Source organism: Phodopus roborovskii, unplaced genomic scaffold, assembly GCF_943737965.1.
Source record: "Phodopus roborovskii unplaced genomic scaffold, PHOROB, whole genome shotgun sequence".
Lineage (NCBI taxonomy): Eukaryota > Metazoa > Chordata > Mammalia > Rodentia > Cricetidae > Phodopus > Phodopus roborovskii.
The window spans coordinates 1862815-1875318 of record NW_026125278.1 but is presented as its reverse complement, the minus strand read 5'-3'; the positions used below and the strand labels follow the sequence as shown (position 1 = coordinate 1875318).

Genomic DNA, 12504 nt, shown 5'->3' with positions numbered 1-12504 from the left:
CATGTCTAACAACTAACTCCAACTTCTTAGACTGTTGTAATAGTCTCTCACTGAACCTGGAGCTCACAATTGTGCTTGTGTGGCCCCCATTCCCCACCTGCTACTAAGATGCCTGCCAGCATGGCTGACTTTTCACTGGGGGTTGGGGATCGGAACTCAGTTTCTCACACTGTTGTAGCAACGGTTTTGCCAATTAAGACATCTTCCTAGCTCCCAAAGACTCAGTCTTAGAATATCTTAGTCCTGTATCTCATCCTTTGCCCTTTTTGTCATCTATCTGTCTGTCCATCGTCCACCCATCATTTATCTGTCTACCTTCTGTTTCTTTTTTCTTTCCTGGGCTGAGCTTAAATTGTGTATTTTGTTGTAGCACCAAGTCTGGGAGAGCCTGAAACACAGTAGACAATAAATGCTTCTCCTACAAATCTAGTAACTCATTCTTTTTCTCTATTTAGTTTTCAAGTGCTTTAGTGCATGTATAGTGTGAATGAATACGTATATAATGCCATATTAAATGTCAAAGGACTCAGTTGCTAGCATTGAAAATGATTCCTGTCCTTTAGATTAAATTATTCTTTAAAAAAAAAAATCATTTGGGGTCTGAAAAAGTAGAAATTCTAGATATTCCTGTCTCCGAGTAAGCTCTGAAATTTTGTTGTTGCTTGCTTAAGTTTAGGTTTAGAGAAGTGTCTGCATTGCCTGAAGAGACAAGAGAATAATTTGTTCTGCCCATCTAAGCTCATGTGCACTGTTTAAAAAAATTGTTCAATAACCTAGTAAATTTTTATCCTGCTCCCATCCCTGTCCCCCGCACCCCCCTCGTTTGAAGTAGTTTCCCTGTTCACATATTTTATATGCTTTCTGCTTTAACTCATACACACAGCCCAGATATTCTAGTAACTTACTTGGATTTCTGGATATTGGAATTTATCTTGATTTGTTTTGAGGAACAGTCTCTCTTAGGAAGCCCTGACTGTCCTAGAACTCATCATGTAGACCAGGCTGGCTTTGAACTCACCGTTTCTGTCCCCCTAGTGCTGAGATTGAAGGCATGCACCAGAAGGCTCGGCTTATCTTGATTCTTACTCACTTGTAATATTAATTTTGTCGCTGCTTTTGAACAGGTGCATAAAGGTTTTACTTTTGGTTGCATGGCTGGTTTTAACAATTTCATGCCAATCCTAAGAATTTTCCCAGTATGTTTTTCAATAGGGACATATGAATAATATATATTAAGCATTTGGGCAATAATAAAAATTTATTACAGGGAAAATAGCTACTAAAGGTAATGGCAATTAAATAAATGAAAGATTATTAACTCTGTAAGATACTTGTTGTCTTAGAGTTGAAAGAGATTCTAGAGTCATTTTATCCTACTGCCCCAAACAGCTCAGCAGAATGCAGAAAGATGTAGTGGCTTGCTCAGAGGCACAAATCTGTTAATGGCTGAGCAAGAACAGCTTTCAGGCTTCCTTCTAATAAAACGTTGGGCTGATGCTGATTATCACACAAGTACATACAGCTATTGGCTAAAAATACTCTGGATTCACGTTAGTGTTATCACACAGAAATACAGAAATCAAAAGCGTGCACATGAAGCTCATCTTGACAAAGGTACAATATTTTTCAACTATTTAATATGAGCAAAATGCCTTTGATTTTATACTGTACTATTCTATCAGATGCTTATTCTGTTTAATCCATTTATGGTACACTAAAAGGGAAGATGCGATGTGGTCATTTCTTAGAAGCAGCATTTATAGTTTGGTTTGCAGACTGGCAACCGTGTGGACAGACTTGAAATACAGAAATGGAGGGTAACTGTTTATAAGGCTTATGTAGTAGTTTAGTTGGTCAGGGTAGTGTGTGTGTGTGTGTGTGTGTGTGTGTGTGTGTGTGTGTGTAATATAGCTATCTGGAGTGAATACTCTTATTATTACAGAAATGTATTCAGAGTTATTGCTGTGTGGTAGACGAGGGAGAAAGAGAATGTTCATCATAAGCAGTCTGAGGAGCTTTTTGCTTTGTAGAGAAGCACATGTGTGAGCAGTGGGACTGTATAAAGCAGCAGAGGGCCATGCCCTTTTATATTTGTTATCAGGGTTACAGGCATTGCTTTATTGGAATAGTTGTTAGATGTGGCTTTATGCTATGAAGACTGGAGTTTTTAAAAAATCAAATACTTTAAACTATGCTTATCTCTTGCATTCTTCTTCGGGCATCCCTAACTTCTCCTGATGTTAATGGAGTTTTATCTTGAGGCATTTGATGATGCTTTGCTTGTGGGTTGTGGAGGGTTTTCTCCTCTCAGTACCAGTGCTCTGGTGCTGGCAGATAGGAGGCCTGCCTTGAGAAAGTCTGTTCTAAGGTTTCCTTAAACTGTAAGTTCTTCCGTTTTGGGGTCATAGATGCTTTTGAGAATTTGGGGAAAGTTTCATGAGATGGAAAAGTGTATGGATGTGCGCATATGATTTCAGATGACTTGTGAACAAAACCTGGTGGAGAAAGGAGGTTGTTTGCAATCTATGGTCATCCTTGTTAATCTGTTCTAGGGTAGACTAGAGTTCACTAATTCTGTTTTAACCTTTTAGTTAATTGTGACATTGTTTTTGATTTTTTTTTTTAAAGGACATATCTCTAAGTATTTCAGATAAGAACACTGTTTTTTTTTTTTTTTTTTCTATTTGTGCTAAGTTTACTTGGTTTTGAGATGCTAGTGGATGTGTTAATTTTAGTGGATGCGTTATTTTTACAAACAACCACACCTTTGCATTTCTGCTAGACTAACGTTTATATAGTAATTGCAAAAGGCAGGAAATCTTTGGACATATACACACAGATTGGCTCTAAAATTCAACTATTAATGCAGCATTTCAGTAGTAAAGCACAGCTTGAGACGTTTGCATTTTACTTGAACCTGGTGGGATAGAATGACAACAGCTGTCCACTGAGCTGGTATTAGCATGGGTCCTTGGTTTGAACCAGGTGGCTCAGTGACTCCATAAGGACAGAGGCTTAAGCACTGGTTCACCTCTGGTTTGTAATTCGTGTGACACACACTTTGCAGTATTCTCTTTACGGCTTCCATATAAGGTATTTTCCCCCTAACTTTTGGGTAAAATTGCATGTAGTTTGACTCACAAACCAAAAAAGCAGAACCCATAGTTAAAGTGTTTGCATGAGTCAGAGTCTCATTCTTTCCGTGAGTGAGGGTGTCAGTGAGTGCTTGCTAACTTCACCTTGCTACTGCTCCAACCCACACAAAGCCAAATCATTTCATTCCAAAGACAAAGGTATTAAAGCCGAAGCAAGCTCAGGTGTTAAAATAGACATCTGGTAGTCTACTTTCTGTTGCTGTAACATGAGTTATGGTTTGGGGTATTTTTGTAAAGGTAAGAGTTTGACTTAGCTTATATTATAGTCTTGCAACACATTAAATCTTTGTGCCTGGATATAAGGAGTATAAAATAAAGTGACACACTACATGCTTATATTTCTTAGGGTTTGGTGGGATAGAAAAGGAAGGTATTTCAACAAATGAAGGGAAATATAGTTGTCTTACTATTATTATAGCAGACTTGGGTTAGTTTTAGTCCAGGGTTCGACTCTACCTTGGTAAAGGCCTTCTTATCTGGGTAGCCATGTGGTAGATGGCATCATGTGGTGACTGTGTGTAGTGAGAAGTCCTGTGGCAAGATGGGAAGCCAGAGAGAGGGGCTGTCGCCAGCCTTGCTCTTCTATAAATGCATTCTTGTGGAAGCCAAGGGTTCAAGGTAATCCCTTCTGGGGATAGGGCATCAGGAGTGCTTTTGGTATGTAAACCATAGCCACCCCATCACAGATGCTGAACTAGTGACAGCCATTTTTAAAGTGCTCTTTAGCAGCATTTCAAGACGGCATCATGTACAGACAGACATTATACAGTGGCAGAAGACAAACATGCAGTACTCTATTGTAATATTGCAAGATACAACAATAAGGATTAGAGTGACAGTAAGCAAGTTGGGATTTGAAAAAAGCCTCAGCAAATTCTTTTTAAAGCAATACATCATGATTTTTTTTCTTTTTTTGGGGGGGCTCATTTATTTATTTTTACCTTTGATTCTTTTTGGTTTATTAGCCTCTAGCTGCTAATAAAACACCTCTGACATTTTATTTGTGATGTTGAGGTGACAGTCACTTATCGTTGCTAAGAAAACAAGTTCTCTGGTGTAGATAAGGCTTTTTACATTCTCCCGTGTTTTTGAGAGTTGACAATGAACAAGGTACATTAATTATAGTGCCCTGGGAAATGTACTGGAGTCAGGTTCTTAGAATGTTTCCCCCATAGACTCAGGTTTTTGGGTTCAATTTTGAAATTCTGTATGAGATACTGGAAAGTACATTTAAAACAAAATTAAACTGTACTTACTAATTAGATTTAAAAACCCTACCTTTTCCAGTTCTTTGTTCACAGATAGATAAAACTATTTAGAACCCCTGCCCCTCAAGTTTTGGTAACTGCCATTAGAAAAACAATAGCTTTATTTTCCCATGGTTTGGTTCTCATGGTCTTTTGACATGGGAAACTGGGAAACTGGCTGTTCCTTTCTGGAGCTATCTTATTTATTGTCCTTTTTTTTTTTACATTTACAAGTCAGTGGCATTCCTGCCATACTGGTAGTGCTTGAGTCATGTATTTCCAAGCATTCCGAATTTGTTGAAAATATGCAGAAGGCAGAAAGCTTGGATTTGGTAACGTCTCATTATGAGGTATATGTCTCCCACTTTTTACCCTACATACTGTCTTCATTACAGGACACTTCCCAAAGTAAATTTCTGCGGAACTAACAATAATCGCTATGTTTAGTGAAACCCTGAAATCAAAATGTTGTTGTGTCTGTTTTAAAGCTGATTTCTGCAATGAACTTGGGCTTACATATTTCCAGTATAATGTATCTGTTCTGGTAAAATGATTTTTTAAACAACTGCCCTATTTCCAGGTAAGGGAAAAAAGTTTTTTTTTTTTTTTTTTTTTTTTAAACTTGTTTATTGAGCATTTCTTCTAATCTGGAAATTCTAAGGGAATTCTAAGACGGAGTCAGTACTGAATACAGCCAGGCCTTGTGCAGTTTAGCAGCGGCTAGATGATCACTATAAAGGAGACTCTTGGGGTGGACTGCTGGATGTGGGCTCTTAGGAGGTTTTAACTGAGGAAAGTGTCCTCAAGTGGTAGCAGCTCTGGGTGGGTAGGAGTGACAGGACAGTGTCAACCTTCACAAGTCATTAGGAACTTCTTGGTGCTAAGATAGTCTTTTTAACCAGTGTCTGTTGGAGATCCTTGCGTTCTTAGTTTGCCTGTCTCAGGTGTTTCCATTTAAGTTTTATAAAGGTACAGTGCTGCTTTTTCTCTTTAGTTAAAAAAGTTCATGGAGGAAACCTTCCTGGAATCAAGAAGAACAAAAGCAGTTTAGGGACTCATAATAGTTACTAATTTTACTTACCTCCTTTAGTAAAATTTATTAAGTTAAATTCTTAAATTAAAAATCACTTGTCCTTCAAGATGTGAACTATTCCTGTTTAACGTACACAGTTTGCACATGTGGATGTGGATGCATATTGCGAGGCAAGGCTTAGGTGTGCTTTTCCTGTCCCTGGGGTGACTTCTCCCTTGTCCTGGCCCCCTGCTCCCCCTTCTGTGATCAGGGCCCTCTCGTTTTCCCCTCTGCTTCAGGACTTGCCTTACTTTCAACCCTTCTCTCACCAAGGCTTCCTCACCAGCATCCACCTAGAATCTGTTAGTCTCTTGGGTACAGTGATGACGAGTTTTACGTTAAGCCACTGATAGGTTATCATCATACTGTGGTCGTGGAGTTTGGATAGTAGGAAGCAGGACAGAAAGATGCTGAAGGACAACTGTGGACAGACTTTTCATTGGGCTACCAGCTCACGAAAAGTGACACGGAGACTTATTGTTAATTATGAAAGCTTGGCCTTAGCTTAGGCTTGTCCCACTAGCCCTTTTAATTTAAATTATATTTTATATAATATATAATACATATTATATGATTAATTTTATAATTTAAATTAACCATATTTTTAAATCTACTTTTTGTGTGTGTGTGTGTGTGTGGCTTGGTTATCTTTACTCTGTACTGCCCATCCCGTTTCCTCAACATCTGGCAGGTGACTCTGCCTTTCTTCTTTCCAGAGCTCTCTCTGTTCAGAAGTCCTGCCTATACCTCCTGCCGAGCTGCTGACCATTTAGCTTTTCATTAAACCAGTCATGGCGACACAACTTCACACAGTACAAAGGAATATTCCATAACAGTGAGTGAAAGAGGGGAACGGTTCGCCTTTCTTGTAGGAAGGGAAGGAAAGACAGAAGCAGATCTGACCAATATGATTAACAATAAGCTTTAACCAATAATACTATGAGAAAGTCAGAGAAAATGTCTGCAGTTACAATGGAGAGAGGAACAAGGACCCGGTAGTGGGAAACAGGCCTCACGAATAGCTAAGGGATATAATCAGTAAACTAGGACCTGCTAATGGAGAACAGGTCATTTACACATACCCAGGAGTGTAATTGTAAAACTCCAAATGCATGGGAGAAATCTGTTCGCAGTAAATGATCAGATGGTGCTGAACTATGGGCAGTAGATCCCAAGTTTGTTACAGAAAGGAATAAGCTACAGGAAGAATCTACAACAAGACACAGCCAATTCATTCATGACTATATAACACCAGGTACAGCTTTGTAATCGTTTTATCCTTCAGAAGAACCCTTAATTCTTCTAAGTTATTCGTGATGGTGATGCAAAAGCAGTGTAATTTCTGTGTGATCTTGTGGCTTGTAGCAAAGTTGTATTGTGTGTTTTAACATGTATCAGCATTGTGCTTGTCAACAAGAGGCTCTATGAAGCATGCAGGATTTTATTCATCATCTTCAAAGCTGGAGCTTAGAGAGGCCATGCCAGGTGGCACAACCAGCAAACGGAGGAGTGAGTATGAACTCATTCACCGCCTTCAAAGCCTGTGTTCAGTAATGCATTCTTACTTGCTGTGTGGATGTCCCAAGTCATTCAACCAATTGGAAGCTCTTTTTCTCAGTTGTGGAACAGAGCAAGAATATCTGATTGTAATAAAGACTATTGAAGGGTGTCCTGAAGTTCCTGATTTAATGTTGATGTTCAGTAAATAGTACTAGTTGCTTTGACTCTGTCCTTTCTTAGGGCAATAAAAGACATTAGACAGACACTACCTCCTACAGTGTTGGGAGAAGACTGATTTACTGTTGGGTATTGTTAGTGAAATTAAGATTTGCTGAGTGAAGCCCAAGGCTCTCATTTTTTTTTTTTTTAAGAGGAAAATGTAGTGTATAATTACAGCTAACGGGCTAAAATGTACTAATTCTTATAGATGAGTGATGATACAGACCTTTATACTCTAAGTAAAGCTACTGCTTTCTTTGCACACAGTGTCCTGTATTACCTTCTTCTCAACATTGGCCAGCAGAATTGAATTCAGAGCTAGTTCCCGTGTGCGCAGCCATATTATCTTGCTACCTCAATGAAACCAGATAGTTAAGGATTTTTCAAGAAGCATGTAGGTACAATTAAGTCTATAGAAAATTGGTGAACAGTACTGACAGATGGATAGAAAGAGTAAAGGGAAAAGTATTGTTCTGCCATTAGTTTGATTTTGGCTGAGCTTGACTCAAGAACCTCTGACGGCTGTTTATCCTTACATGTTGTATATTTACAGAAGATGAGGGACTGCTGTATAACATGTACAGGTTACACTGGTGATAGAAAATAATTACTGCTTCAAACACATGTCGCTATTTAGACTTTCTTTTATAAGTTGTAAAGGATGGGTTATACATATATATATATATGAGTGATTCTGTAGTCTCTCCTTTGACATTCACAGTTTATAGTGATGCTGTATACTACACAATTTAAAGAGCATGGACCTTCTGATGAGTGACTGCCTTACAGAAATAAGTGAAGCTCGTGAAGGATATTTAGTAAGGTGACAACTACTTAGTCACAAGTCCTGACTTCTGTACATTAGACATTTTCCATTTGTTACAGTTTTACTCGGAAACATGGGCGTATGCTCTGAATTGCTGCTATTATTTCAAGGGTTTTGTAGCCTTTAAGAAGTAGGGGACAATAGAAGTAGCTCACTGGGGCAGCACTTTGAAGGTTAGCCTTGCCTGATCTTGTCTATCTTTGCTTTCTGATCTGTCATGTGAACCAGAGGCTGCCTCATGCTTGTACAGTATGGTTAGGTCACTAGATTATGTATTCCTTGCCATGAAGAACTAAAATCCCTCTGAAAATGTGAGTCAAAAGAAACATGGATCGGGGGGGGGGGGTGAGTTATGGTGGAGATTCCACCCAAGCCCCTTGCCCTATCTCCCTGCAAACCCTGCTGCATCTCAGGAAGCCCACCAGATGATGACCCCTCCCCCAGAGATTCTCAAGACCACTCCCTCAGGGCATTTAAACTGTCCCCCAGAAAACAGACTCATGGTTTTCCAGTCTGTCTTTCCTGTCTCTTCTCTGGGGCCTGGAAAGCCATCTGGGAGTGTTGTATCCATTAAACACTTTTTCTTATTTGGTTTGACTTGGTCTGATTGGGATTGCTGCAAGGGTAGAAAGTCTTATCTGGGTGTGGAAACTTTTCAGTGGGATGGGGGGAGGAGGGGAAGGAGGGGGAACTGTGGTTGGTAAATGAATAAAAAATTTAAGATAAAATTATTTTGAAGCCAAAAAAGAATTAACCCTATAGTGGGACAGCATTGGTCCTACTAGACAACTAACAAATAAAAACCCAGTCCCAGAAATAGGTAACTTTTGGAGTTGTTAGACATTGAGGTTCCTCAGACCCATGAACATTTCACGCTGTTGCCTGTGTTCTCAGTAACCCTTCAGAACTGGCCACTTTGCTTTTCTGTTGCCAATAGTGCAGTAAGAGTGTTTGAGCTATATAGAGAGCAGTTTTATTTCGGCTTACCATTCTGGAGGTTCAGGGTTAAAGGACCACACCTGGTAATGGTATTCTTTCTGACAGACCCCATGGTGTGCAGATAGGATGTCACTTGGAAGGCAGGAGTGACAGGGCAGGCACTATTTCTGGTCTTTTTTATAGCCACCAGGATTTCCTTATGCGAGCTCTATTCTAATTACCATATTGAACACTAATCACAAAGGGCCCAGCTCCAAACATCATAGTCAGATTAAGTTTCTTAAGTCCTTCACAATGAAGATTAAATCTCCACACATGGATCCTTGGGGGCATAGTCATACCATATTTAAACTCCAGCAACCACCATTTTGGAAAGGTGCAATAGATAATAGGTAAGATAGAGGTGAAAGATGGTCAGGGTGTGGTCCGACAAGGAAAAGAATAAGTTATTTTCCTACAAATGACACTCAAGAAGGAGACAGAATTCAGGAAGCTGTGTGAGGTTTCTATGTTCTGTGACCTGAAGATAAAGATAAAGACAATTCTGAGAGAGAATGCTGAGAAGTCAGTTGTGAACATTTTTTGAGACTAAGCTAGGATCTCAGCATATACTAGGCATATGGCAGTTTTATTGATGCTGTCTTTGGGATTATAGTCTTTCTGCTTCGTGTATTACCTTTATATAAGTGCTGCAAAGAAAGTATTTAAATTGCTTCTGTTTATCATATTTAAAACAAGAGCCACAGCTTCCCCTGTGTTTTAAGGTTTCTGCATATGAGATTGCTGCGGAATTGAGCTGAATTTCTATTTCTAGTTCATTTTACTTGTATGTTTGCTCCCCTTGATCAAAACAAAGTATAGGATGAGCCTTTTAGTTTATGGTTGCCCTCATTATCTGGATTCTGAATTTTAATGTACTTGTTTATTTTAATAGGGAATAACTGTCCTTTGTCTTCTGGGCTATATTTTTATTTTGTGATGAGACCTTTGACATTGTAATGGTAGTCTGCATATATATAGCTGAACTTTAAAACCTGTGTAAGATGGAGAAGACCTTAAGATCATCTGGGTGTCTAGCATTTGTTAGTTGTTGTCTTATGTATTCACTGTAACAATCCTTTAAGTTGACTTTCCCCAGATCACATACAAAGTAATGGCATGATTGGCTCCAGCAACTCCTTCCTTTATAAATGAGCTTCACAGTTACTATATTCTAATTTTGTGCAATAAAGATGAAGAGCTAATATACTTTCTGCTATTAGAGTCAATTTTTTCTTTGGCATTTAAATTAAATTAGCTTTCATACTGCTTAACACAGTGAAATCATGTGAATTACTGAGTAGAATTCATGTTTAGTGGAAGTCTCTAATGGGTGAAATGCTAGTGCTGTTCATGTTCGTCGTTTATCGCTCAGCACCGTTTTCTTGAATTTTAGATCTAAATGATAACTTTTCTGTATTGGGATTTGTCTGCCTAAAGGAAAGAGTTTGAGAACTGATGCCATTGAAAACCTAAGTGAGCATAATGTATTTATTCCTTTGTCCCAAATTATATAGTATAGTACTCAGTTCTTTTCCTCCCTTTTTTATTTAAATTATTTGAAACAATATTTTTTTTTTTAAACAAAAATATGGAACGCTTCACGAATCCAGTTTTATATATGTGCTGCCGAAGCAAGCACAGCACTCAATTCCAATCTGGTAAACTAAGAGTTTATTTTCTTTCTTTGTTCTAATTTGTATTTTTTACTAAAATTTCCCTTTAGGCCTTAAAAAAATACTATGATGATGGAAAATGTAATTCAAGAGTTAATCACTTAAGTATTTTTAAGTGTACTATGAGGCTTTTTAATTGAATGTATTCTTAGTGTTATGTAGTTACCATCACTACAAGGGACGTTTATTGAAAACGTCCCTTGTTGCAAATAGGATCTCTAGAACGTTTTACCAGTTACTTTCTGGTTTTGGCCTGTCTCATCTGTCTTGCAGCCACCCAGTATAATGCAATAATTGTAATAATCTTCTTAGACTAATTGGATGCTGAGCTTGTCATTGAGTTAGAATAGTTCCCTTTGATTGTGTTTATCTAGCTACTTAGGGAAACTGCGTTGTTTTTTACGTATTGTAATTTTATGTTCGCTTCCTGCGGCAAGGAAATAAATACATTTGCAGTTTGTAGGAGATAAAACTAAGTGATGTAAGCATTCAGACATTTTTATTGGGTAACTAAAGAAACACTGGGAGTTAAGAACTGTGATACACAAAAGAAGGTCTGGCAGTCTCAAATCAATGCATTTTCTTCCCTTCCTGTTAGCTGCTTCAAGCAGGAAACACGCCCAGTGTAAAAGATACTTGGGCCTGTGATCTAAAAGATGTTTATCCCCAAATGCGGATGTAAGCTGGACTCAGGAGAAGGAGGGTCTTAAGACCCTCCTTTCATGTTTGGGTGCAAACAGAAATACAACAGTTTAAAATAAAACCTTACTTTTTAAATAATACTTTGTTCTAGGTTCTATCTTTTTCTTTTGCTAAAACTCGAAATTTTCATGGATACTTTTCTGTTCCTTAACTGTCACATGCTACTATTGCATAGTAAATAAACGGGGACATTATCAGAGACCATTTTTCAGAATATGATTTTTTAATAAAGAATTTAAGGAAAATCATGAAAATCAATTTTAACTCTTATCAGGCAAGGTAATTTTATGTTGCTCTCATAGTATATCAGTGCAGTTTTTTGTATGAATGAAGGGTAGCTATCTGCGCTAGTGTCCCTGTGTTTTACAGAGATGTTTCTAATGAGATTCTGTTTTTGCAGCTGAAAGATGGTGGCAAGGCATCACAGGCACACGTGAAGATAGGAGATGTTGTCCTCAGCATCGACGGGGTTAGTGCACAGGGGATGACTCACCTTGAAGCCCAGAACAAGATTAAGGGTTGCACGGGCTCTTTGAATATGACTTTGCAAAGGTGAGTTGCACTGGGTCAATGAGGGAGGAACTGTCTCTGTGTGTTTGGTTCATGCTGTGTAAGAAGCAGTTTCTATACTGCCATTTCAGGTAAATAAGTAAAAAACGCAGCGCCCCTTCAGTTGGATATTCATGCACCATGTGAAAATTTCCACGTTATCCATATCTTCACGAGCATTGGTTGTATGGTTTTAGACAATTCAAGAATTCCTGAAAATTTTCAGTAGGATTCACACTAAGGATTTTTAATTGTATATTTTTAATCATATACCAAGCAGTATATTAGGGTATGGCCCACTATGCTATGGTAGGGACTTTCTCTACTTTCTTTTTTACCTTTCTTATTTTGAATAGATAATATTTTCTAATATATACACTTGAATACTGGACTTTTTATGACTTTCTTTAATATGTTTTTCTGTCCTCAATAATAAATTGTATTCTTACTCATGAAAAGAAGTCAGATGTTTTGAGCATCCCAACACTGGGCCTGAGTTGCAATCACTATTTTATACTGATTCAGACCTGACATGAGGTTTGGAGTTATATGCAGCGGAGCTCCCTGTTAATGTCACAGA

The 12504-nt window shown here is 38.3% G+C and overlaps 1 protein-coding gene across 5 annotated transcripts in view; it reads left to right on the top strand.

The window, feature by feature from the left end:
- The window catches only part of Pdlim5 (PDZ and LIM domain 5), a 157978-nt gene that overhangs the window by 35075 nt on the left and 110399 nt on the right, over nt 1–12504 (top strand). For all 5 annotated transcript variants that reach the window (XM_051194613.1, XM_051194606.1, XM_051194605.1 and 2 more), the window contains exon 3: nt 11776–11927. In XM_051194613.1, the coding sequence (XP_051050570.1) occupies nt 11776–11927 (152 nt within the window). The remainder of the gene's footprint in view (nt 1–11775; nt 11928–12504) is intronic.